Source organism: Triturus cristatus, chromosome 1_2 (genome assembly GCF_964204655.1).
Source record: "Triturus cristatus chromosome 1_2, aTriCri1.1, whole genome shotgun sequence".
Taxonomy (NCBI): Eukaryota; Metazoa; Chordata; class Amphibia; order Caudata; family Salamandridae; genus Triturus; species Triturus cristatus.
In genome coordinates this window covers 845,263,582-845,289,381 of record NC_140580.1, presented here as the reverse complement: position 1 = coordinate 845,289,381, position 25,800 = coordinate 845,263,582, and the positions used below count along the sequence as shown (strand labels likewise).

General features: G+C 44.9%; 1 protein-coding gene across 1 annotated transcript in view; it reads right to left on the bottom strand.

Annotated features, from left to right (window-relative positions):
* Window positions 1-2,219: 2,219 nt before the first annotated feature.
* TAS1R1 (taste 1 receptor member 1) overlaps window positions 2,220-25,800 on the bottom strand; it is a 159,251-nt gene continuing 135,670 nt past the window's right edge. Inside the window, exon 5 of the mRNA XM_085615220.1 lies at window positions 2,220-3,509. Within this exon, the coding sequence (XP_085471346.1) occupies window positions 2,578-3,509 (932 nt within the window). The 3' untranslated portion in view covers window positions 2,220-2,577. The remainder of the gene's footprint in view (window positions 3,510-25,800) is intronic.

Genomic DNA, 25,800 nt, shown 5'->3' with positions numbered 1-25,800 from the left:
TTCCCACCTTTCCTCCTGCAGTCATTCAATCACTTTGAAAGTTACTACTTACCTTCGAATTGTTTTTATTTCTCTATTTATTGTGCTTATGGGTTTCAAACCACCTAGGAAACAGGCCTCTACACCCTACACTGCGCCCGCTAGACTCGTGGGGAGCGCAACTTGTGTAGCAACCTTACATCATTTTCAGTTACTCATCTTATGAGGTGAGACACTTATCTTTAAACCTTACTAGAGCTTCTGTGGGCACCCACCCCAGACCGTCGGATGGGTCACTCGGTTTTAACTTGGCTTCTTGTCACCCACTCCCCAACCCACCTTCCCCCACTCCTCATCAGTTGAATTAGTTTATCCTTTACTCACACATGGTGGTTACCCTGATCTGGAAACAATACACCATGGCTCTCCCTTTTCCACACTGGTTTAATTCTACCTCCTTTGAGCTCACAGCCCAGACCACCGAACAGCACACTGCTAAGAATTCTTAGCCTAGACGTGCACCTCATCAATCTATTTTCTTTTGGCCTTGCACACATCGGTCTTCTTTTCTCACTTTACGTTTCTGTCTTTAATACTCGATCTAGATTGCTTGCGCACTTGCCAAAACACCGTAATGGATGATGTAGAGATGTTTCCTCTCACACCTATTATGGAGCGCTCTGTTAATATTACCACTTACCTCTTGTCTTCTTTGTTTTATAATTATGATTTCAATTTGTTTTACTGTTTCTTGTCCTTGTACATGGCAACGTCATATTCGTTTTCCTTCTTTTTCCATTTGTCTTTGTAATTTTTTCGTTATCTAAATGTAACTTTCTGTTAATTTCAGCCCTGATGAAGTTCTCTTCGTGAGAATGAAACGCGTTGGCTGACTATAAAACTCCTATCCCGTGAGAGTTAACCTTTTGATAATAAAGACTTTCTTTGATAAATTACTATCGAATTTCTGGACTTCATTACTAGGTGCACGCCCAACCCCTGTTTGGCCATATTATGATGACGGTCGTCAGAGTTTAAACCATCAGAGTTTAAACCGGCTGGAGAATCTGACTGGGTTCCAGTCTGAAAGCCCTCATAATCCCTTAAGGATGGGGTTTCCGCCATCTGGATTATGTTGTTGGTTTCCGACAGCGAAACCTAGCTGGGCCCCCTTCCCCCGTGGGCATCTGCATTTGGCCCTGGGGGGGGGGGGCACCTATGGTAGCCCCTTAAACCTCCACAGTGCCTGCCACATGGTGCAGGGATGTTTAAAAACTTCCGTTTTTCAATGGGAGCTTGTGCTGAAAAATTAAAGTTTGCGACCGTACCATGTGTGGCCGCATCCTTATTACGCGGTCGGAACCGCCGACCTATGGTTGGGCTGTTCCTTCCACGAAACGGTGTTGGTCGGCGGCAACTCCGACCAACATCGCAATGAGGGCCTTAGTGATTTTGGCTGCTTGTATGGTACAATCTTCAACTGCACTGAAGGAGATGCAGCTCAAAAACATTTGTAAGTATTTGGTGTAACATTGAGCTGATAACTAAAACTTCATACATTACAGATACACTTAACATAACGAGTTAAAACACTCTTATAATTACTTTTTGCTATTTTTAGGTCTGGTGTTACGGTAGATCTTTTGATTTTGCTAAAGTAATATATACATTATATTTTATTTTAGGGGCTTTAAGCCAGCACTCTTCATCCATTGGTGTGTTGTTGTGTCATTCAAATTTTTATTCCGCTTACTAAAGCATAAAGCATAGAATGATTGATCAACCAACTTTAATCAATGGCTAACTTTACTCTAAGTGATGGCATTCTGCTCTTTCACGAGAAACACAGTTGCGCACAAAGTAGTTCCCTTTGGTGCCAGGCAATCCAATAGCACCATGTGCTTTCTGAGGCAAAAAATATTTTTTTTTTAGCCAAAGTTATCATTTTACATTGGCAATAGCTCAGCAACTCACCCAATAATAACGTTTTACAAAATCTATGACAAATCAAAATAAACAGTGTCAAAAATCAATAGACTAATAGCCATCCTCAGACCTATTGGCTTTGCAAAAGCTTGATTTTATATGTGCTTGTTTCGTCGGCATAGCGGGTGCACTTGAAACAATATTTCTGAAAACAAGTAATTATCACCCAACAGCAACAATTTACTTTTATTAATTTGTATATATTTATTTACTTATTTGGGGAAGTTAACATTTCTACCAGAAAATCTGTGGAGTAGTTAGCAAAGGTAATGAATAAGACTTAAGTAGAAGGTTGTTAAATAAATTATGCGGCACTGGGTAGGGTTTTAAGGAAAACAACTTCAAAAAGCCTGCAAAAAATCTAAATATTTGTAGCATCCACCAAATTGCCGCAGGATGGAGGGTCTGTCTTCGAATGGTGCTGAAAGCTGAAGTGGGCTTTCGCTGGTCGTTGGCTTGCCGGAGAACCGCTAATAACCTAAACAGCAAAACATGTCTCTAAAAATAAGATTAAAGGAGAAATGACATAAGCAAAGGGGCATAATTCAAAGCCAAAATTCGCCTAGACTGGCCGGTTGATTTTTTTCCTTTTTGTTCTCCAGGCTTCCAGTCTCAATCAGAGCTGCGCTTCTTGGTGTAGTTCTGGATTGAGGACTGAAAGTGCTCAGTAGTGTTCAGCTCGCGCCTAAAGAGAATTATATAACATTTGGGGAGGAAGTAGCCACTCAAGATGCCACACAGAGTGCACAGGATGGCGAGGACATTGACAGCCGTTATGTACTTCCCCTTGTAGATTAAGTAGGTTGTGAAGAAGGAGATCCATGCAAGGAAGTAGACCAGGAGGCTGAAGGTGATGCATTTCGCCTCGTTGTAGTTGGCCGGCAAGTCTTTCCCCATGTAGCAGAAGATGAAGCAGAACATGCTGAGGAGGCCGATGTACACAATCTCCAACAGGGAGCCTACGGAGCTGCTCTCGGAACATTCAAGAAGAATCTGTTCGTCAAACTTATTGTACTCGGCCACCGGCTGAGGAGGGGTGAAGCAGATCCACATGATGGTGATCAAAACCTGGATAGCTGAGCTGACCACTATAAAAATGTTTGGTCCATTCTTTTTGACCCAAAAGTCATGCAGCCTGGGAGCTTTGGAAGCCAACTTGAAAATGCAGACGATCTGGAAAGACCGGACAAAGATGCACGAGCAGCAGACAGTGAAACTGACGGCAAAGAGCGGCTGGCGTAGGAGACAAGTCTTCAGGGTGGGTACTCCAAAGTAGAGGTACAGGGAACAGCAGGCGCATGCCAGAGATGCAAGCATGAGCAAGCATCTGATGCCACCAGCGGATTTAACCACTGGTGTGTCTAGATTCTTCACAAAGACCACAGCTATGGTGACGGTAACCAAGAGCTGGATGGTAATGGCTGCCAGGAGGAACATAGAGATAGGATCTGACCACGAGAGGTATTCCACCGTCCTGTTAAAGCAGGTATTACTCCTGGGTGGTGACCACTGACCGCGTTCACAGGCTTTGCAGGAATATAAATCTGGAAAGAAAAAAAAGGCATACATATTGTGAATTTCTATCCAAAATGCAAACACCTCACAGATCAATGATACAAGTCAATGAAGCCATTTGTGATGTCATCAGTGATGTCCTAGAACATGTCATGAGAGATGTCATATGTGAGGTTATAAGCAGTGCATGGCAGGGCACAAGTTATAGTTATAATTGGTGAATTTGTAAGTGCTTTTTTAGTTCAAAACATTACATGTTGTAACTGAAAAATTCACCTGACTATAACAGTACTTTAACCTTTTAAAAACAAAAACAAATCATTGTATTGCACCAAACTATAACATTCATTTTTTCAGGGTGTTGCTATTTTTTTTTTTTTTAAAGGAAACAAATTATTTTCGGAATGTATGCATGGTAGAATGACTGAAGAACATATCCTGTGTGCTGATGACTAGCCTCTCCTTTGAGACCTCTCTCTCAGATAACAGGTGTGTGTAGTAGGGTGTGTGTAGATGGACTGGCCTCTCCTTTCACAACTCTCTGTTAGATTATGGGTGTGCGTAGTAGGGTGTATGGCGAGGGACTGGACTCTCCTTTGAGACCTCTCTCTCAAATAACAGGTGGCGCATTAGTGAGCGGGGAGGAACTGGCTGGTCCTTTCAAATCTCACTCTCAAATGACTAGTGTGTGTAGTAGGGTGTGCGTGAACTGCCGTCTCCTTCGAGACCTCTCTCTTAAATGACGGGTGTACGTAGTAGGGTGTTTGGATGAGCGTGCCTCTCCTTTGAGACCTCTCTCTCTCTCTCAGATGACGAGTGTGCGTAGTAGGGTGTGTAGATGGACTGGCCTCCCCTTTCACATCTTCTCTCAGACCAACAAAGAAACAGAACAATTCAATAATTTGAGCTGTTTCAATCTTAAACAGCCGGTGAATGTTGCTGCACATACGCCGGGCCATGTCAAGCCACCCAGATTTGCAGCTAGAAACTGTAATACAGATAACCTGGTCGGACCATAAAGCTGTTTACTGCAGCCTAACAATCTTGGACTCAAACTCATTACCCAACAGAACATCACAGGCCATAAAAATATGGGGGTAAAAAGAAATCAATAAAATTGAATTTAAAGTTATTTTGACAGCTATTCTGCCCCACTCTGTCGAATAATCCAAATGTAGATACGGCCAAGTATGTGGAGATGTTTTATCACATGGGCAAAGTGCGCTCTGGCCCAGGGGCCCAGCCTTTCAGGGGGCCCCCTAATACATTGGCTCTTTTCTAAACACAGTCCTGCCCTGGTGGCCTTGAATGATTCTTAAACATGGATTGTTTTAAATAGCATTGTGCTTTAATTTATTTTCAATACAATTGATGCGTGGGAGTCTATTAAATACATTTTGCAGACAAACGTTTGTTTTTCAACACCATTCAACATCCATATAAAAGTTCCCTTTAGATCTAAACAGGACCTCACATATGAGAAATAGCAGTGGGTCGCTGAGATTATTTGCAATAATATTAGTGAGCTGCTACTTTGTTACAATATATATTGCTATCCCTGAATATTAGATAGAAACACATTTTGAATTTGGACCAGTGTGCCTGTGCAGTGTCGGTGACCTGGCCAAAGAGGGCATGAAAAAGCTGAAATTGGATCATAAATTCTAAGGTGCTCTAAACAGGGGTCCCTGAAATACATCTGGCCCAGGGCCCCCAAAGTCCTTAAGATGTCCCTGCAAGTATGACCATTGTATAAAAAGTTATAGAACCAAGCCAATGGCCCCCTGGTTCTCCCAGAATTTTAGGGCAGTCAAATAAAAATGCTGTAGGCAGGAGAAGATCTAGAGAAGTAACTATAATCCAACCAAAAGAAGTCAATATAAATAATATATTCAGGATTATCCCAAAAACAACCCAATATTTCACTGAAAAAAGTAATTTAGCAAAAAACTCTGCAAGAGAACTTTTTAAAACAGTAAAAATGCTTTCCAGCCTTAACCCGACCAGTGTAGTGGCTCCTAGGCAGTCTTTATGTGACAATTTTGCCAGCTTTTTAAAGAATAACGTTGAGGCAATGTATGGAGAATTTGACTCAAGTTGTAATACCAACTTCTGTGCTTTGGGAGATGAATCTCTAGGCCTTAGCCTTAGTTCGGTGAGTTCCCTCTTCTTACCAACGAAGGAGTGCTAGAGCTTATTGTACACACCGAATCAGGGGCTCCCTCAGTCCCCTGCCCCGCAAGAATTCTACATGACATAGCTGAGATGGTAGCAGCCCCTCTCACTACGCTACTGAACAGCATCATCACTTCTGGACAGTTCCCTACTGAATGGAAAAAAAATGCTTCCCAACTCCCTCTGTAAAAGAAACCACCTCTTAACCCCTACAAGGTAAAAAATGACAATTCGATTTTTGCCTGCCAATTCCAGTGAAAATTCTTGAAAAGCATCTCAACACCATCCTTTCGGAATACTTAAACAAAAACAAGATCCTTGACGGTGCTCAACATGGTTTCTTAACAAACTATAGTACAGAATTGGCCTTGGTAGTAGCCACTGAGGCGATAGGATCGATTCTGGACAGCGGTGGGAAGACTGCGATGAGCCTTTTCATCTGTCCGCAGCCTTCGGTACCGTGAGCCATTCTGTCCTTGTCTGTGGTATCTCATATACCCGGGGCCAGTAAATTAAATGCTACTGGTGGGCTTGCAGCGCAGCTTGCGCCACCCACCAAAGCAGCCTTTTAAACTTGTCCCAGGCCTCTGCCATTGCAGGGCCTGTGCGCGCAGTTTACTGCCACTGTGACGTGGCACATAAAGTGAGTGCCACGTCTGTGACCCCACTTTTACTACATGTCCGTCACCCCTAAGGTAGGCCCTAGCTAGCCCTATGGGCAGAGTGCATTGTAGGTAAAAGGAAGGACATGTACCTTAAGTGTGTGACATGTCCTGGTAGTGACAAACAGCCATTTTGGTTTCTCACTGCTGTGAGGCTGCCCTGTCATATGAATTGAGTGGGGATTCCCTGATACGTGTTTCAGTGGTAATTCCTGATATGAGAGGAGCAGCGTGATCAAGTTTGGTATGTGTGGAATAGTAATAATAAATGCTGCGCAATGATGTTCGCAGATTTATTATTGCTATTTTAGAAAAGCCACTTTTAGAAGTTGGCATTTCTGTGTGCTATGTGTCTTTGTGCCTGCCTGATGTGTATTGCATGTCTGGCTCTGGAGTGACAGGCGTTGGTGAGGTATGTGGCTCCAGAGGGGCTGGGGGTGGAGCTCCCACAACAGAGACAGAGACTCGCGGGCTCTTCTCGCCACTAAGACTAAGTCAGGCAATGAGGGCCTGGTTGTGGGTGGAGCTTGCGGCAATGAGAGGAAACTGCCCCGAAGCTGCCGGAGACCTCGCTCCATGACTCCCCCAAGAAGGAGGCAGAGTTGCGGCCGGGTGGTAGGCAGGGCCTCCCCGTGTGGAGGAGGGGAAGCCCTGCACGCCTACCCTGAGAGAGAGAGAAGGAGCCTTGTGACGGCTCACCGTATCTGCGTGCAGTTTCAACTCAGACGGTGCCTCGCGGGCTCCCGGCTCACACCCGCCCTATTGTCCCAAGTGGGCCAGTAAAGACAGAGAAGTCTCGGCGAGAGGAGGGGCTCGACCAGAGCCTCGCGGGCTCCGAGCACGGATCGGCGGAGCTCTCCCTACCGGACCAAGGAGAACAGCCCCAGTGAGTGGGGCTGAGATTTGAGCATTGCTGAGATTTGAGCATTGTTGAGATTTGAGCATTGTTGGTGCCGTGAGTGGCACCGGAAGAACCCCGGTGAAGGGGGCTCTCAAGGCACTGTGGGTGCCAGTGCTGATTTTCTCAGCTGCACCGTGACCACGCGGGCAGCTGCAGTGACGGGGCATTCTTATTTTTATGACGAGGAAGGGGTGAGATGCACCCCGTGTCGCACTGTGCATTACACATATTATCTTCACTGCTGAGGCAGCCAGAGGGCAGTTGGAAGGCCCTGGGATTACCGAGCCCTGACTTTGGACAAAGGGCATTTGGGACAGCCCAAACGGGCCCCCGAAGAAGGCCAGTTGGCCTGGGATCATTTTGTGGTTCTGTGGGGTATAAGGCCCTAAGGTGATGTGTACACCGCAGGAGTATTACTGTGGTGCCCTGATCAGTAGGATGTATGTCTAATGTGATGCCTAATGCTAATGCATAGCGTGATATGTGCTAAGTGTTAATGCCAGTAGTTGCTAGTTGTTTCATGGTTACTACTTGTGCTTTCTAATGGTTCTGACAGTGGCCCGATTGGCCCTGTCATGTATATAATCCCCTGTAAATTATCTCCTAGTGCCAAGTGGGTACCATGTATGTGCGTGAATATTTTCTAATGTGTTTATGATAATACAAAGGCTTTTTTTTATATAACCTTGTGTGGAGTCTCTTCTGTAGTGTGCCTAGTGTGTCGCTGCTGTGTGTGTCTGTTGCGCAAACGCTTTACACATTGCCTCTGGGATAAGCCTGACTGCTCGTGCCAAGCTACCTAGGGGGTGAGCAGAGGTTATCTTCAGCTTGTAACTCCCTTGCCCTGACTAGAGTGGTGGTTTCTGCCTGGCTTAGGCGCTTGCCCTAGCCAACCAGAAATCCCTTTTCTAACAGTATCCCTCAGAGAATTTAGGTCAAAATCTTTCCACTGCCTTGTGGCATTCCTCAGGGGTCATAATTGAGCTCCACGCCCTTTAATATATCTGTGGTTCCCCTAGACAAACTGATATGATCTTTAGGCTTCTAAACAATTTCCTACTCCGACGACACTCAAATTATAGTGTCCATTTCCAGCAACATTGAAGAGATCTCTCACTGCTTCAGCAGGTACATGTGTGAAGCTATCAAATGGATTAAATGCAGTAGCTTTAAACTAAACTCAGAGAAAACTGAGGTTCTTCTCTTTTGAAAAGGCACCTCATTCTTGAACCCTTCTTGATGGCCCCAGCCCCTCGGCCCCCTTCCACCCTGATCTCGAAAGTCAAGAACTTAGGGGTGATCTTCAACGCCAACCTTAAATTTGGAGATCAGATCAACAAACTCACTTCCTCTTGCTTCTTCCTCGTAAGAATACTAAGAAAAATTCTTCCATTTATCCCCTTCGACCTTCAGAAGTCAGTTATCACTGTACTGGTACTGTCTAGGCTGGATTATGGTAATGCCCTTTATCAGGGCATTTATCAACGCTCCTTAAACAAACTTCAGCTACTGCAGAATGCAGCAGCCCATCTCCTTAAGAGAATACCCAAATTTCAATCAGTTTCTCCTGCGCTAGTGGAGCTCCACTGGTTCCCTGTTAAGAAACAAGTGTTCTTTAAGGCACTCTGTATGGCGCATAAACCACTCCATGGGTCAGGTCCAGAGTACTTGAGGAAGAAATGTACATGGTACATGCCAAGGAGATCTCTATGCTCCATTGCATCCAAAATAATCACAGTCTTAAACACCAGCAGAATCTCACCCACTTCAGGAAACAACTTAAATCCTGGCTTTTTTCACTCCCTCTCTAATCTCTCTGTTGCTACATATCTTGCAGACGCCAGTGCCAAGATGCCTCCAGGCATTCATGCTCTTAACAAATATTATCAATATCAGATGGGGGGTGCGTAGTAGGGTGTATGGGGAGTGACTGCCCTCTCCTTTGAGACCTCTCTCTCAGATGAAGGGTGTGCGTAGTAGTGAGTGGGGAGGAATTACTCTCTCCAATGAGACCCCTCTGTTGTATGATTGGTGTGCATAGGAGGGTGTGGGGAGAGACTTAACTCTCTGCTCAGAACTCTTCACACCCTGATGGGCATAAATAGTAGGTTCAGATAAAAAACATCTTCACTAAAACTCCCTCTTGCATGTGTATACCAAGGCGTATTAAAAGATCGCCTACTCCTTTCTACTTTTCACAGTCTCGTGAGAGATTCACAAGATTGTAACTATTAAAAAAAAATAACATTCTATTAATCACAGTACTTATATCTCACACACTTCCTCTCAGGAATAAGCTGCACAAAATCCATTCCTCTTAGTAGAGTGTATTCACAACTTATCTACTCCTTTTAATAATCACGATCCTGTGTGAGTCTCACAAAATCATAATAAAAACAAATATATAAAGATTTCCTTTCAATACAGTACTTATACCTTAGAGGCCTCCTCTCAAAATGTAGGGGTTCTGCTGCCCCATTAAACACATTTTTTACTTCATTTCCACAACATCTGCAATTTTTAACAGTAATAAGTAGTGGCAACCATTTAGTTTCTGAAACCCTAACAGCGAGCCAATCAAAGTGCTAGCTCTTGCAGGACTTACGGGAACCTCTTGCTCCCACAAGAGCGGGAAGGCTCATGGGGAAAACGTACCTCTTGACCAATCACAGGGCTCAATTTTTTTAATTCTCGCGAGGCACCTTTTAGACTCTTGTAGGACGCTTGCGAGCCCAACCATACAAATATGTATATTTGTTTGCCCTTAATATCTCAAAAACAACTAAATGGATTTACATTAAATCGCAAAAAGCACAATCTGTGAACCAAGTTCTAGCTTCTTGCCAAATCTGGTGTAATTCTGTTCAGCTGTTTTTTCTGTTTCTGTAGCCTGTCTACAGCAAATGCCTGGGGAATTTGCATTTTGGAACTCCCCTTTTTATTCAGCCCACACTTGACGGATCACCCCGAAACTTGCCATGCACAAACTAGTTCAAAAGTAGCACTTTTTTAGAGACATTTCGTGGAGATTCGTCAAACAGTGACAAAGTTATTAACAACACACAAATACTTTTACTATGAAAGAGCAGATCTAACTATAATTTCTTAATGGTAACTCCCACTAGGTAATATATATATATATTACCTACTGACGATAGCCAGTAGGTAGTTATAGTTAGGACCGACTTTTTCAATAGACAAAGGGGGTCATTAGGATGGCGGAAGGCCCGCCACCGCCAGCCATGTGGTGGTGGGCCCTCCACCATCCGATAGCCCATTTCCCCCATCACGATGGCGGGGAGAATCGTTCCGCAAGCGTGGCGTGCGCATAGACCGCCCGCCACGCTTCCGCCAAAGACAATCATTAGGATTGCCTGGCGGAGCACACAGGAAGCAGAGAAGTATGGGTAGTTCTCAAGTTTGAGTGGAAAGCAGCTCCAGTACTTTGATAGAAAAGCAGACATTTGCGGTGAGCAAATTTAGAGTGTCACTGGTGTTAAGAGTGCTGCTTTCCACCTAAACTTGAGAACCACACAGAGTTCTCTGCTTCTTTCTTTGCATAATGTATGCATCTCTCTATGCCTAAAAGAGGTTTGTTTTGACTTATACTGGGTGCTCCCTTGTGTCTGGACAAAGCTATACCTCTCTGAAGAGCTCTAATGAGAGTGAAATATGAGTCAGGGGTTGCTTTTATTCATTTCAGGTTGGCTTGGATGGTATTTTACCAATCCAAAGCTGTATTACTGTGCTTGAAGTGGTAAAAGGCTTTGGCAATTTTACAGCTCGGCAGGCATAGCACTGTGCTAATCCTAGGCTTAAAAACTTTGATAGAAAATCAGACATTTGAGGTGAGCAAATTTAGAGTGTCATTGGTGTTGAGAGTGCTCTATACTGGAGCTGCTTTCCACCTAAACTTGAGAACTACCCAGAGTTCGCTGCTTCTTTTTTTGCATATATATATATATATATATATATATATATATATATAATATATACTCGAAAGTTGCCCAACATGTGGGAGGCACTCGACAGCAGTGTTGAAGTACAAGACTTTATTTAGGTATGGGCAGCTCCCTACACGCTGAAAAAGTTCAAACAGCTGTTCCGTCGCCTGACGCGTTTCGAAGACAGGGCTTCTTCCTAAAAGGCTTAGCGGAAACAAAACGTGCTCTCAGGTCACTTCCCCTAATAAATTGATGTGTGATGGCATGCCCCTCGATGGGGTGCTCCGATGAGACTATGCACTGCATTCTGGGATTTGAAATGCCGATAATTAAACGCCATGGATGGCTGCACCGCTTAGCTGGTAAGTTCATTGGTGAGCCCTGTATGGGCCTCAGAGTGCGGAGCTGCCCTCGGTCTTGCACTGTTGTCCACTTTCAAGGCTTGGTACATCCGTCGCCTCTTGGTCACCTGGCAATAACGGGGCGGTGCACTCCCGACGGCAGGGCTGCCACCAATAGATAAATGCTCAAAGGTTGCCCAACATGAGGGAGGCACTCAACAGCAGGGTTAAAGTAAAAGCCTTTATTTAGGTATGGGCAGCTCCCTACACGCTGAAAAAGTTCAAACAGCTGTTCCGTCGCCTGACGCGTTTCAAAGACAGGGCTTCTTCCTAAGAGGCTTAGCGGAAACAAAACGTGCTCTCAGGTCACTTCCCCTAATAAATTGATGCGTGATGGCACGCCCCTCGATGGGGTGCTACGATGAGACTATGCACTGCATTCTGGGATTTGAAGTGCAGTTAATTAGACGCCCTGGATGGCTGCACTACTTAGCTGGTAAGTTCATTTGTGAGCCCTCTATGAGCCTCAGAGTGCAGAGCTGCCCTCAATCTTGCACTGTTGTCCACTTTCAAGGCTTGGTACATCCATCACCTTGTGGTCCCCTGGCAATAACGGGGCGGTGCACTCCCGATGGCAGGGCTGCCGCAAATAGATAAATCCTCGAAGGTTACCCAACATGAGGGAGGCACTCAACAGCAGTTTTGAAGTACAAGCCTTTATTTAGGTATGGGCAGCTCCCTACAGGCTGAAAAAGTTCAAACAGCTGTTCCCCAAGATGGCCACCAGAGACAAAAGAGCCCAAATGTAGCCCAAATATCACCCAGATGTAGCCCAAGTATAGCCCAAGAGGCAGTGGTAGTACAACCATACATGCCAACAGACCCGTTTCAGCCAGGAAACGTCCAATGTTTTGAAGCTCAAATGGGCTTTATTTGATCTGTCTCCTGTCTACAATCTCCTCTTTTTCAATGTGACTCAAAGGGGAAAATCAATACCCCAGTTTTTTTCAAAATCTCCCTCTTACCAAGTTCAAAATGTTCGCAAGTATGGTACATTGCATCATGGTAGGCAGGAGGAATTGGGGTAGGGACATGGACTCGGACAGAGGACAGGAGGGACATGGAGAGGTGCACCAATCTGACCCTACAGGGCCGGCATCAGGGTTTGCAGCAGCACAATACACCACACAGCGAATGCGGGACTGGAGTGCAGCACAACAATCCATAGAAAGCAATAGGGAGGGGACAGGACCATGCACATGGACAACAGAGAACAGAGGGGAAATAGGCAAAGGTAGCCAGCTGACCATAATAGACAGACAGGAGAGAAAGCTGCAGCATAACAGACCATAAAGGGCAGGAGGGACGGATCAGGGGCATTACAATGGAACAGACAAGCCAGGAGGGAGGGAATAGGGGTCTGCACATGGAAACAGAGGGTTGGGGGCAAGGGGGCAGGACAAGACACACCATGGAGAGCAACAATGAGACTATGATGGCATACACACAGACCATGGAGGGAAGGTGGGAGGGGGTCAGGGGCAGCTAGCTGACCACACAGGGAAGGTGGGAGGGGCCATGGCAGCACAGAAGACCATGCATGGCAGGCAGGAGGGTTAGTGGTAGCACAATGGCTATGATGGGCAAGAAGGAGTGTGCAGGGGCATGCACAAAGGACCATGGAGGATAGAAGGGAGGGTCAGGACCTGGGCACAGACAAGAGAGTTCAGGGGAAGGGGCATCACAACAGACCGCGCGGGGCAGGCAAGAGGAGCAGTTGCAGCACAACAGACCAGGGAGGGCAGAAGGGTGTGGCAGTAAAATGGACCATGGAGGACAGGAGGAAGGGGATAGGGGCATGGCATGTGGACGTGGAGGTGGCAGGGACAGGTTACAGTCATCTGACAATGCTAGGCAGGTGGGAGGGGAGTGGCAGCTCAACAGAACACTCAGAGTAGATAGGAGTGGCAGGTCCATGGAACATGGTGGGCAAAAAGGATGGAGCAGGGGCATGCACAAAGATATCGGAGGGCAGGGGGAAGGAGAATAGGGGCAGCAAGGTAAGCACAGAGGCTAAGCAGGAGGTCAATGATGGGTCATAGAATTGGGCAATGGAGGGCAGGAGGAGTGGACTGGTACATCCTGCTAAATGGAGGGCAGTGGCAGCACATCAGACCATGCATGGCAGGAGGGAGGAGGCTAGTCCATGGATTCAGACAACAGAGGATAGGGAGGAGGTGGATGGGGCAGCAAGCTAACTGTTCAGAGAAGGTGGGTATTAGGAACTTAATTGTTTTTAAAATGTGTGTCTGTGCGAACTACTTAAAATATGAACAAGTATGCAGCATAATCTCACGTTTACTCAGGAAGAAGAGGACGTTTGTGACTCCGGGCTCACTTGGCAGAAACACCCCCTGACCCTCCACCCCCAATCACAAAATGTAATGCCCGTGAAAAGGGTAGGTGGACGCATTGTTATATAGAACATAGTCCTGAGAGCACGATTGAAAATGAAAACTAGATATAGTATATGGTATAAACTATGCACCAAAAATTGTGATATAAGATGAACCGGGGCATGAAATATAATATGCAATACATTGTGAGCAATGACAGATTCATTGGAGAACGCGAGATAGCACAGGCACTAGCGCATGCTATGCGATATGCGCCTTGGAGTGTAATATGCACAGGGCAGTGTTGTGTAACCTAACTAGTCTCTAAAGTTGTAATATAAAATATGTGTTGGGGAGTGTAACGTTGCATATGCACTGTGACAAAGATATGGATTCCAGATTGTAATATGTATGGCATAGCGCTGTGCGTTATAACATAGGCATCGACGAAGGCACGTTAGATGGGGCAATATTACCCGTGCGAAGGCAAGTATGGCATGACATATTCACGGGGTGGTGTTACAGTGCACATGGGCTAGAGATTGTTATAGCATACTGTAGTATCCTGGTCTGGTATGGTTAAGATGTGCTAGTGGAATGCTGACAGTGTGATGCTGGATGGAATGTTGGGAGTGGGAATGGACAGTTGGAGAAGGGCTGAGCACCTGGAAGGCTGCTCCTGGTGGGGCTAAACTCTGGCTAAATACTAGCTTATTTACAACTAACTTTCAACATGTAACCAACCTCAATAAAACTACATGAAACTACTTCCTGGATCCTGGCTTGATTACCACAATTTTATGGCGACGATTTGAACTAAAGAACCTGCGTGGCTACCTCTGTAACCTACAATTTCAAGTCTACTTCAAGTCTGGAGTACCTACTATCAAGCTAAAGCAACTCAAGCAACTACAGCTGCGATTATTCAACTAACTGGCACACCATAGCCCCACCAGTGACCTCTACAACGGTCGCCCTCAACGCTACAGTGCCAGCTCCTGTCTTATCAGCAGCTCAAGTTTCTATCTGCTGTCCCTACAGCGTCTGTTCGGTTGCTGCTCAAGCGCTGTGCCCTCAAGAGAGGGTAAGTCTCTGCTCTGCTGTGCCCTCAAGAGAGGGTAAGCCTCTGCTCTGCTGTGCCCTCAAGACAGGGTAAGCTCAACGCCTTTTGCAAGTGTTGTTTCCAGTTTTAAAAGCTCTGTTTCGATTACCAAGGCAAGTGGACTGTTTTGATGTATTCCTGTCTTCAGTGTTACACCACGGGACAATTTTCCCCTCAGAGTGTGTGTCACATCTACCTGCTACCTGCCAGGCAACCTCGTTTCAGCTTTTTATCCATTGTGATCGAGAGAAAACTTTCTGTTTGGGGCAAAACAACGTGGTTGAGAACATTTTTCCTGCTTAGCAACACTCAAGAAAACTACATACAAGTGTTAAGCGTTCCTGTGTTACTGCCTGACATGCAGAGGAGCAATTTTCAAGCACTATGGGGGTGTGTCATCACTTTTGTTTTCCCCGTGTTTTACCCGGCGCGTGCGTTCGTTTTGTGCACGCGATCTCACCTGTTTGTTGTCAGCTTCGGAATTCTTCCTACGTCGTTATCGATAGCTGATGATGGACGCTCTGCAGTAAGGACGTGCGGTAAGCCACCCGGCTTTACGTCAATTTACGTGCCGCCATATTGTGCTTCCACCGGAACTCTGTACTACTTCACCATTTTTCTCCCAACCATGCCAACCACGTTTTAAATAGAGTTTATTGAAGCTTTACTCTGTCAGTGGAGCGCCGTCGTGGGATTGAGCTCGCTGTTACTTTGGACTCATAGGTATTTTTCTTTGCCCTTGTCACATTATAGACGCTCTGCAGCTTTTGAAATCTCGCTCGTATCTTCAAATACTCGTTTGCATGAGATAATTTTTCAAAGTTACTCTTGTGCATAAAATATAGGCAGTGACTAATTTTTTTGGGCATTCTTTACTCGAGTGCAGCGTTGTATTGTTAAACATTGTGAAATCTTGCATTCAAATATTTGTTTTTTCACTGTTCTGTGTTACGCTGCCATCTAGTGACATTTTTTCACATTGTGAGTTTGAGGCTCCATGGGGAATATTTTTATCATTCAGTTTTTGGATGCAATTTGGAAGTTCTAGTCTACAAGTTACAGTTATTAACTTCATACAAAGTTGTATTGTAGTTAACTTAAAGTTTTCTAAAACTGCTCAGGACCTTTTAATTGTGTGACGAGTCAATCTCCAGAACCAGTTATGTTGCGTTTTCGTTACATGTGAGCAGTGGTCACACAGTGCACATTTGGGTTGCCAGTAGGTTTTTAACTTACCACACAGTGCACAATTGTGCACAATGTATGTACCTCTCCGCGAGGTGTATTTTGGGGTCTTGTCCTACTTTTATGTGCACATCAGTTGACCTCTAGTTGACGTGTGTCCCGTGTTTCTAGGCACAGTTTCTTGACCTCTCTGGAGGTGTGTTGTGGGGTTTTTCCCCATTATCCTGTGCATTTTTACCTCTAGTCGAGGTGCGTCCGTAGGTGGACATCATATCATTTGTTTATTGCCTTCACTGTAGTGCACGTGTTACCTTTCTTAAGGTGTTTAGTGTTGGCAAGTGTTTTGTTTTCAATAAGTGCACATATACCTCCACATGAGGTTGCCCATGCAGATGCAAATGTTGTTATCCTTGGTGGGTGTGTGGTTTAAGTCGCCACAGTGCATGGGTTATGTTACTCTGGGCGTTTCAATTGTCTTAGTTTTGTTTGCACGCTGTAGCCCAGTTGTATTCTATAATTGTAATTTCTTTTTCATGCTGTCGACAGGGAAGAGTGAGTACTTGGATTCCTCTTCTTCTCTGTCGTCTTGTTTTCTCCTGATGTGAGCTGTTTTCTACCTGGCCAGTGGTTATGCTTCTTTAATTCTTTCGAAGGGAAGATGGGTGTTTTACGTTTTCCTTTTTCATGTCCTTTCATTATATCTTATCCTTATCTCTCTTTGGTGTTTTTGGTTAGGTTGCTATCCTTGGAAGGGAAGATGGGTTTGGTTTGTGTTATTCTCTCTCTCCTCTATGTTCTCGTGTTTTCCGGTCTTCTCGTTTCGGTGTCTAGCTTCTGTTCTCTTTCTCTCTTGTCATCCTAGATTTTGGCGTTCCTTTTTGTTTTTGTTGGAACAAAGGAGGATATGTAGTATCCTGGTCTGGTATGGTTAAGATGTGCTAGTGGAATGCTGACAGTGTGATGCTGGATGGAATGTTGGGAGTGGGAATGGACAGTTGGAGAAGGGCTGAGCACCTGAAAGGCTGCTCCTGGTGGGGCTAAACTCTGGCTAAATACTATCTTATTTACAACTAACTTTCAACATGTAACCAACCTCAATAAAACTACATGAAACTACTTCCTGGATCCTGGCTTGATTACTACACATACGCACTAGCTGGTGGAATACAACACAGAGGTGTGAGGCACTCGGCGGGCACTGGTGGGTGTAACACAGCATTGGGCTCAGCCAGGAGCACGCTGTGACTCTCAAGTGAGGTTTGTCTCCTTTCCAGAGAGTAAAATAAAAAGTATTACACATCCGGCGGTGGATGTGTATTTTATTAACCGTGAGGGGGGTTTCTTGCATAGTTTGGTCGAATTTTTGTCGAATCTCCTTTGAATGGCTTGGTGTGCGTGTATATTAAATGTGCCTGTCAATAGCTACCCATGTTTGTATAAATAAACGACAAGGGTGTCTACTTGGAGAGTACCCACCGGCGGGGGCGCCGGGATTAGGCACGGTAGGGCATCAGACACGTCAGAGCTTCACTAGCGGTGTAAATACATTCCATGTGGATTCATTCTATGCACAGTCGCCTTTTAATGAATATCACGCAAATCGTCCTGGTGATAGATACGTACGGTTTGTCCAGCATGTCCTAGGTGTTTCTATAAATATATATATTTTTTTAAATAATAAAAAACAAAGGCCGGCCCCGGGGGATGGGGTCCCCAGGGCCATAAGTGGCCTGAGGAGGGGGGCAACGCAGCCCCCTCCTACAGAATTAAAAAGGCCATGACCCGAGGGTTGGGGTCCCCGGGCCGATTAAGGCCTTGGGAGGGCCAAATATATTTTTTTCAACAAAAAAAACTAGGGTGCAGGCCCTGGGGGATGGGGTCCCCAGGGCCAGTAAATTAGAAAAAGAAGGGGGGCCACACAGCCCTCCTTCTTAAAAAAATTAAATAAATAAAAGACCGGCATCGTGCCCGAGGCCACGTCTCCTCCTTGCAGCACTGTGCAAACGCGCCCCCTGGCCAGTTGTAAGTTGGGGAGTTAATTCCCCTTCAATACTGAGGGTCCCTGAGGGCCAACTAGCCCAAAAGGTATCTCCAGTATGCGCCAGGGAGCTGCGTTGCAGATAGGTGTTCTGAGGCCATGCCCCTTTTTACACCTCTCTGCAACGCAGCTCTGTGGCGCTTACTGGAGGTACCTAGTGGGCTAGTTTGAGCCTAGGGACCCTTAGGATTCAAGGGGACTTAATCTCTCAACTTAGAACGGCCACAGGGCACGTTTACACAGTGGTTAAGGGATGGGACAGGGCCTGAGGTGATGTGTGCAAACACGCCCTGTGGCGCGTTTTAAGTTGGGGAAATAATTCCCTTTCAATCCTGAGGGACCCTGGGGGCCAACTAGCCAACCAGGTGCTTCCAGTAAGCGCCACTGCTCTGCGTTGCAGAGAGGTGGTGCAGGCCGTGCCCCTTTTTACACCTCTCTGCAATGGCGCTTACTGGACGTACCTAGTGGGATATTTTGCCCATAGGGATCATCAGGATTCAAGGGGACTTAATCTCCCAACTTAAAAAACGTCCACAGGGCATGTTTACACAGTGGGGAAGGGAGGGGACGGGGCCTGAGGTGACGTGTGCAAACACGCCCTATGGCGCGTTTTAAGTTGGGGAAATAATTCCCCTTCAATCCTGAGGGCCCCTGGGGGCTAACTAGCTCACCAGGTGCTTCCAGTAAGTGCCACTGAGCTGCGTTGCAGAGAGGTGGTCAAGGCCGTGCCCCTTTTTACATCTCTCTGCAACGCAGCTCTGTGGCGCTTACTGGAGGTACCTAGTGGTCTAGTTGGACCCTAGGGACCCTAAGGATTCAAATTAACTTAATCTCCCAACTAAAAATGGCCACAGGGTGTGTTTACACAGTGGTGAAGGGAGGGGACGGGGCCTGAGTTAACGTGTGCAAACAAGCCCTGTGGCGCGTTTTAAGTTGGGGAAATAATTCCCCTTCAATCCTGAGGGACCCTGGGCCCCAACTAGCCCACCAGGTGCTTCCAGTAAGCGCCACTACGCTGCGTTGCAGAGAAGTGGTCCAGGCCGTGCCACTTTTTACACCTCTCTGCAACGCAGCTCTGTGGCGCTTACTGGAGGTACCTAGTGGTCTAGTTGGACCCTAGGGACCCTCAGGATTCAAGGGGACTTCATCTCCCAACTTAAAACGGCCACAGGGCGTGTTTACACAGTTAGGAAGTGAGGGGACGATGCCTGAGGTGACGTGTGCAAACACGCCCTGTGGCGCGTTTTAAGAGGTAGTTTTAATCCCCTGCCCTATTATATACTAGGGGCTTACAGAGGAGGTCATGCTGATCACAGGGGGACCCCAACGCATAGTGTTCCCTAGTGTATGTAGGAGTTTTCACTCTATTCTGAGTGTCTTTTAACATAGCACTGGCTCTACGACTGGTTAGTCAGACTCAGTTACCACCAGTATCCGTCTGAAAAAGTTGAGGGTACAGGATGATTTTGCAACAAGGCTTCTTTCTGCTCTTCTGTTTGTTCTTTCTGCACATTATCCTTCTTCCTGCACTTTTTTTCGTCTTTGAGGACTTCTTTCTGCATTTCTTTTTTTTCTTTCTGTGCGTTTTTTCTTCTTTCTTCACATGTCTATCTCTGTAGGCATAGTTAGAAATTAGCATTTAAAAAAACCTTTGAAATTCACTGAAAAAACCTTAGGTTTCAGGCACGTTATAGTTAGGAATTATCATTTAAACAAACCTTAGAAATTCACTGAAAAAACCATAGGTGTCAGGGGCCTTATAGTTAGCTGTACTTTTCACTCGTGCAAAACCATTGAAATTCCCCCGTTATAGTTAGTTCAGCTAACTATAAATCGCGCGCCCGCAATGCACTGCTGATGACGTGCCTGAAACCTATGTTTTTTTCAGTGAATATATATATCTATATACATACATGACCAAGGTGACCAGGACCCCTTCGAGTCGAAGCACGTTATCCTTGCTTGTCAATAAACAAACGCTAAACTGCAGTTATCGGAGTGGATGGCTCTTTCTTTCCTGTTAATTCGGGAGGTGGAAATCATGCACATATATATATATATATATATATATATAAACGCTTTTTGGCCCCCCCCCTATTTCTCAGCCCCCGCTTGACGAATCCCCCCGAGACTTTCAGGGAAGGAGCGGAGCGGAGCGCCCCACCTATTTTGAAAATTTCGCGAGGATTCGTCAATCGGCGCCAAAGTTATTCCAAATAGAATGTTGCGGATTTCCTATGGAAACACGGTCCTAACTATAACTATCTACTGGCGACTGCCAGTAGATAATATATATATATATATATATATACATATATTTATGCGGCACTCGGGAAGGAGAAATTTCAAAATTGTGTTTATTCACAACACAGCTCAACCAACGCATTTCAGCCTACACGGCTTTGCTCACGGTTAGTAAGTCCTTTCTCTATGACACTATATATACGCCCACCTGGCCTTAATGTGGCATTGTGGGAGTTGTAGTGCGGTAAAATACATAATTGCGTTTTTAGCACAAAAGGAATCAAAATGAATACTGTTATTAACAGGAAAAGTAATCTCGGTGGAATTTCTAAATCAAGGCATAGTACCTGAAATCCAGTATCCATAATGTCACATGTATCAATTTCTCATTGTCTCGTACAAAAAGTGTTCAATCTCATTGGTGGCAAAAAGCATCATGGTACTGATTTCATCTTAGTTTACCTGACAATGAGAAATTGTGCTAAAAACGCAATTATGTATTTTACCGCACTACAACTCCCACAATGCCACATTAAGGCCAGGTGGGCGTATATAAAGTGTCATAGAGAAAGGACTTACTAACCGTGAGCAAAGCCGTGTAGGCTGAAACGCGTTGGTTGAGCTGTGTTGTGAATAAACACAATTTTGAAATTTCTCCTTCCCGAGTGCCGCATCTTTGGAATTAAAAGTGTTTTGTGGCCAGGATCCGGCCCGTATGCAGAGCACCCGCTGCGAGTGTGCTCCGGAATTAGGATCCCTTTGTTTTGGAGATATTTGAATCTGAGAGCACCCGAGAGTACGCGTCTTCACGCTGAAAGGAAATAACTCGCCTTGGAAGCTAAGCGCCGTAGGACGGAGCCGTAGGACGCCGCCCGCACGGGAGTCTTCACCGAGGTGAGTGACACTTGCCTTATACACAGCGTATCTCTCGAAGCGGCCATTGTTTGTAGCAGGACGCAAATGACCCGATCTGTATACGGATACAGCGGGAGCTTCCTCTCAGACTGGCAGAGAAGGGGGACCAAAGTGAACACACACAACAATTTAAAAACACAGCTCGAAGTGTTTTTTGACCTGTAACACAGGAAAATGGAAGCTCGTAAAGGTAAACGAGCAGTAACAGCGGCAATATTGTTTCAAGTTACCGAAAGTACGGAAGAGCTTGCTGTCAGGGAAACGATATCATCAGCTGATCTAACGATCAAACAACAATTCAACAAAATGGAAAGACTATGCAAAAAGGAGATTAATAAGAGTTGGGAGATACTTGCCCTTGAGAATTACATAGAAGTCAAAAGAGTCCCAAGAGGGCTATGCATTTTTACAATGCCAACACATCCAGATACTAAAATTGAACTATTAGAAGAATGGGCAGAAAATAACGCCCAGTGTTCTTTGAACATGATGCGAATCCTAATTAAACACGCAAACATTGACCTAATAGAAATAACGAGAAATTTAGAAGAAATGGAGGTATTAATACAAGCGCACTCTAATTTGGAGGAAGTTACGATATTACGCAAAGACATGGAACTAAGATTAGAAAAATATGAGAATGAGATTCAAGAACGGAAAAAACGGAAATTCATAAGGGATGAGCAAGATTACCGTTATGGAAGAATCCTAACATTTGCAAAACGGTTTGAGACTCTAAAGAAAAATTATCCTGCACAGACCCCCAAAACAACCGATAGTACCACTGCAAGCGAATCGGACCTCAGCGAAGGAGAATCAAATATTGGGGCAACATCGGGACCAAAGACCAACTTTTTAGAGGAAATGCGCTTGATGCATGTAGACCAGACCCTGACACGAGGAAGAGGCCGCGGAAGGTATCCGAATCGCGGACGAGGAAGGGGAGAAAATGTCTCTCAAGCACCAGAAAAACCCGACGCGCAAAGCGGAAGAAGACAGTACCCGCTACGGAATCGAAAATGAATGATGTTAATTTAATCTTCAATCTTTCAAAACATATACTGACACCTGAAGAAGAATCTACATTGAACAAAGGACTATCCTTTTGCCCAGAGAGCCATTTTGACCACACACAAGTGAGAATTGACTTATATAAATATATTCGTAAACTCAAACTTGCGAAAGTCCATGCAAATCGAACCTCCAAAGAAACCACGAGCGCACAAGCACAAACTGACGAGTCTACATCAAACTTGGAATCTATGCTCAGCATCGATCAAGCAACTGATTTAAAAAATATCTTCGACCTTCTATATGACCTAAAGGACGACGACATGACAGAAGAACAAGTTCTTGAACATTTGTCAATAGAAACAGACAAAAGAACAGATAGTGGGCTAAAGAAAAAATCAAAATACTGCCCTGTTCTACCACCTGGGAATCGCTTCGATCAATTTAGCGAGGCAGTAATCGAAGAACTGGATAAAATTACGAACATCAGAAATGGAACCCACAGAGAAAACCTGAGCAAAAAAGAACGAGAAGCAATCAAAAATCTGATGCAAGACAAAAATCTGACTATAAAACCTGCGGATAAAGGTGGTAACACTGTACTTCTAAATACTAAAGACTATCTAGACGAAGCTTACAGACAATTGAATGACATCTCAAATTATAACAGGATCACCACAAATCCAATGTACAAAATGGTATATGAGTTGAGCGAGAAACTAACAAAATGGCATAACGAGAATTTGATCAGAGAAGACGAACTAAAATTCCTGACAAATGAATCTCCGGTTATACCTACTATGGTGCCGATCACGATCCTGTAAAAAAATTCCCCGTACGACTCGTATCCGGTCTTTTTACCGTACGAATCGTACAAGTGCCGTACAAACTGCCAAGTATGATTTGCATGGGAAAAAGTCCATACGAATCGTATTGGGAATTATTCCCCACACGTCCTCAGGTCGGAAAATGTGTCCGACACGTCCTCGGACGATTTACCGTACAAATGTGAAAAGTGAAGTCCGACCGCGGGAGTACGATCCATCCCGTGCGTCCGATGTTACAACCGGATGGAAAAAACACCGTCCGCACCGAACTCCCATAGCAACCATGGAGACATGTGCCCGCATACGCGCCCAACATTCCCCCAGCCCTCCCATGTACGAGTCGAATCCCCACCCGTGTATGTACACCCCAGTATGTATGACACGTACCCCCACCCGTGAATGTATGGAGCGTACCCCCACCCCAACCGTGTATGTATGACTCGTACCCTCACCCGCATACGTATGGAGCGTACCCATTGTTTGTAGCAGGACGCAAATGACCCGATCTGTATACGGATACAGCGGGAGCTTCCTCTCAGACTGGCAGAGAAGGGGGACCAAAGTGAACACACACAACAATTTAAAAACACAGCTCGAAGTGTTTTTTGACCTGTAACACAGGAAAATGGAAGCTCGTAAAGGTAAACGAGCAGTAACAGCGGCAATATTGTTTCAAGTTACCGAAAGTACGGAAGAGCTTGCTGTCAGGGAAACGATATCATCAGCTGATCTAACGATCAAACAACAATTCAACAAAATGGAAAGACTATGCAAAAAGGAGATTAATAAGAGTTGGGAGATACTTGCCCTTGAGAATTACATAGAAGTCAAAAGAGTCCCAAGAGGGCTATGCATTTTTACAATGCCAACACATCCAGATACTAAAATTGAACTATTAGAAGAATGGGCAGAAAATAACGCCCAGTGTTCTTTGAACATGATGCGAATCCTAATTAAACACGCAAACATTGACCTAATAGAAATAACGAGAAATTTAGAAGAAATGGAGGTATTAATACAAGCGCACTCTAATTTGGAGGAAGTTACGATATTACGCAAAGACATGGAACTAAGATTAGAAAAATATGAGAATGAGATTCAAGAACGGAAAAAACGGAAATTCATAAGGGATGAGCAAGATTACCGTTATGGAAGAATCCTAACATTTGCAAAACGGTTTGAGACTCTAAAGAAAAATTATCCTGCACAGACCCCCAAAACAACCGATAGTACCACTGCAAGCGAATCGGACCTCAGCGAAGGAGAATCAAATATTGGGGCAACATCGGGACCAAAGACCAACTTTTTAGAGGAAATGCGCTTGATGCATGTAGACCAGACCCTGACACGAGGAAGAGGCCGCGGAAGGTATCCGAATCGCGGACGAGGAAGGGGAGAAAATGTCTCTCAAGCACCAGAAAAACCCGACGCGCAAAGCGGAAGAAGACAGTACCCGCTACGGAATCGAAAATGAATGATGTTAATTTAATCTTCAATCTTTCAAAACATATACTGACACCTGAAGAAGAATCTACATTGAACAAAGGACTATCCTTTTGCCCAGAGAGCCATTTTGACCACACACAAGTGAGAATTGACTTATATAAATATATTCGTAAACTCAAACTTGCGAAAGTCCATGCAAATCGAACCTCCAAAGAAACCACGAGCGCACAAGCACAAACTGACGAGTCTACATCAAACTTGGAATCTATGCTCAGCATCGATCAAGCAACTGATTTAAAAAATATCTTCGACCTTCTATATGACCTAAAGGACGACGACATGACAGAAGAACAAGTTCTTGAACATTTGTCAATAGAAACAGACAAAAGAACAGATAGTGGGCTAAAGAAAAAATCAAAATACTGCCCTGTTCTACCACCTGGGAATCGCTTCGATCAATTTAGCGAGGCAGTAATCGAAGAACTGGATAAAATTACGAACATCAGAAATGGAACCCACAGAGAAAACCTGAGCAAAAAAGAACGAGAAGCAATCAAAAATCTGATGCAAGACAAAAATCTGACTATAAAACCTGCGGATAAAGGTGGTAACACTGTACTTCTAAATACTAAAGACTATCTAGACGAAGCTTACAGACAATTGAATGACATCTCAAATTATAACAGGATCACCACAAATCCAATGTACAAAATGGTATATGAGTTGAGCGAGAAACTAACAAAATGGCATAACGAGAATTTGATCAGAGAAGACGAACTAAAATTCCTGACAAATGAATCTCCGGTTATACCTACTATGGTGCCGATCACGATCCTGTAAAAAAATTCCCCGTACGACTCGTATCCGGTCTTTTTACCGTACGAATCGTACAAGTGCCGTACAAACTGCCAAGTATGATTTGCATGGGAAAAAGTCCATACGAATCGTATTGGGAATTATTCCCCACACGTCCTCAGGTCGGAAAATGTGTCCGACACGTCCTCGGACGATTTACCGTACAAATGTGAAAAGTGAAGTCCGACCGCGGGAGTACGATCCATCCCGTGCGTCCGATGTTACAACCGGATGGAAAAAACACCGTCCGCACCGAACTCCCATAGCAACCATGGAGA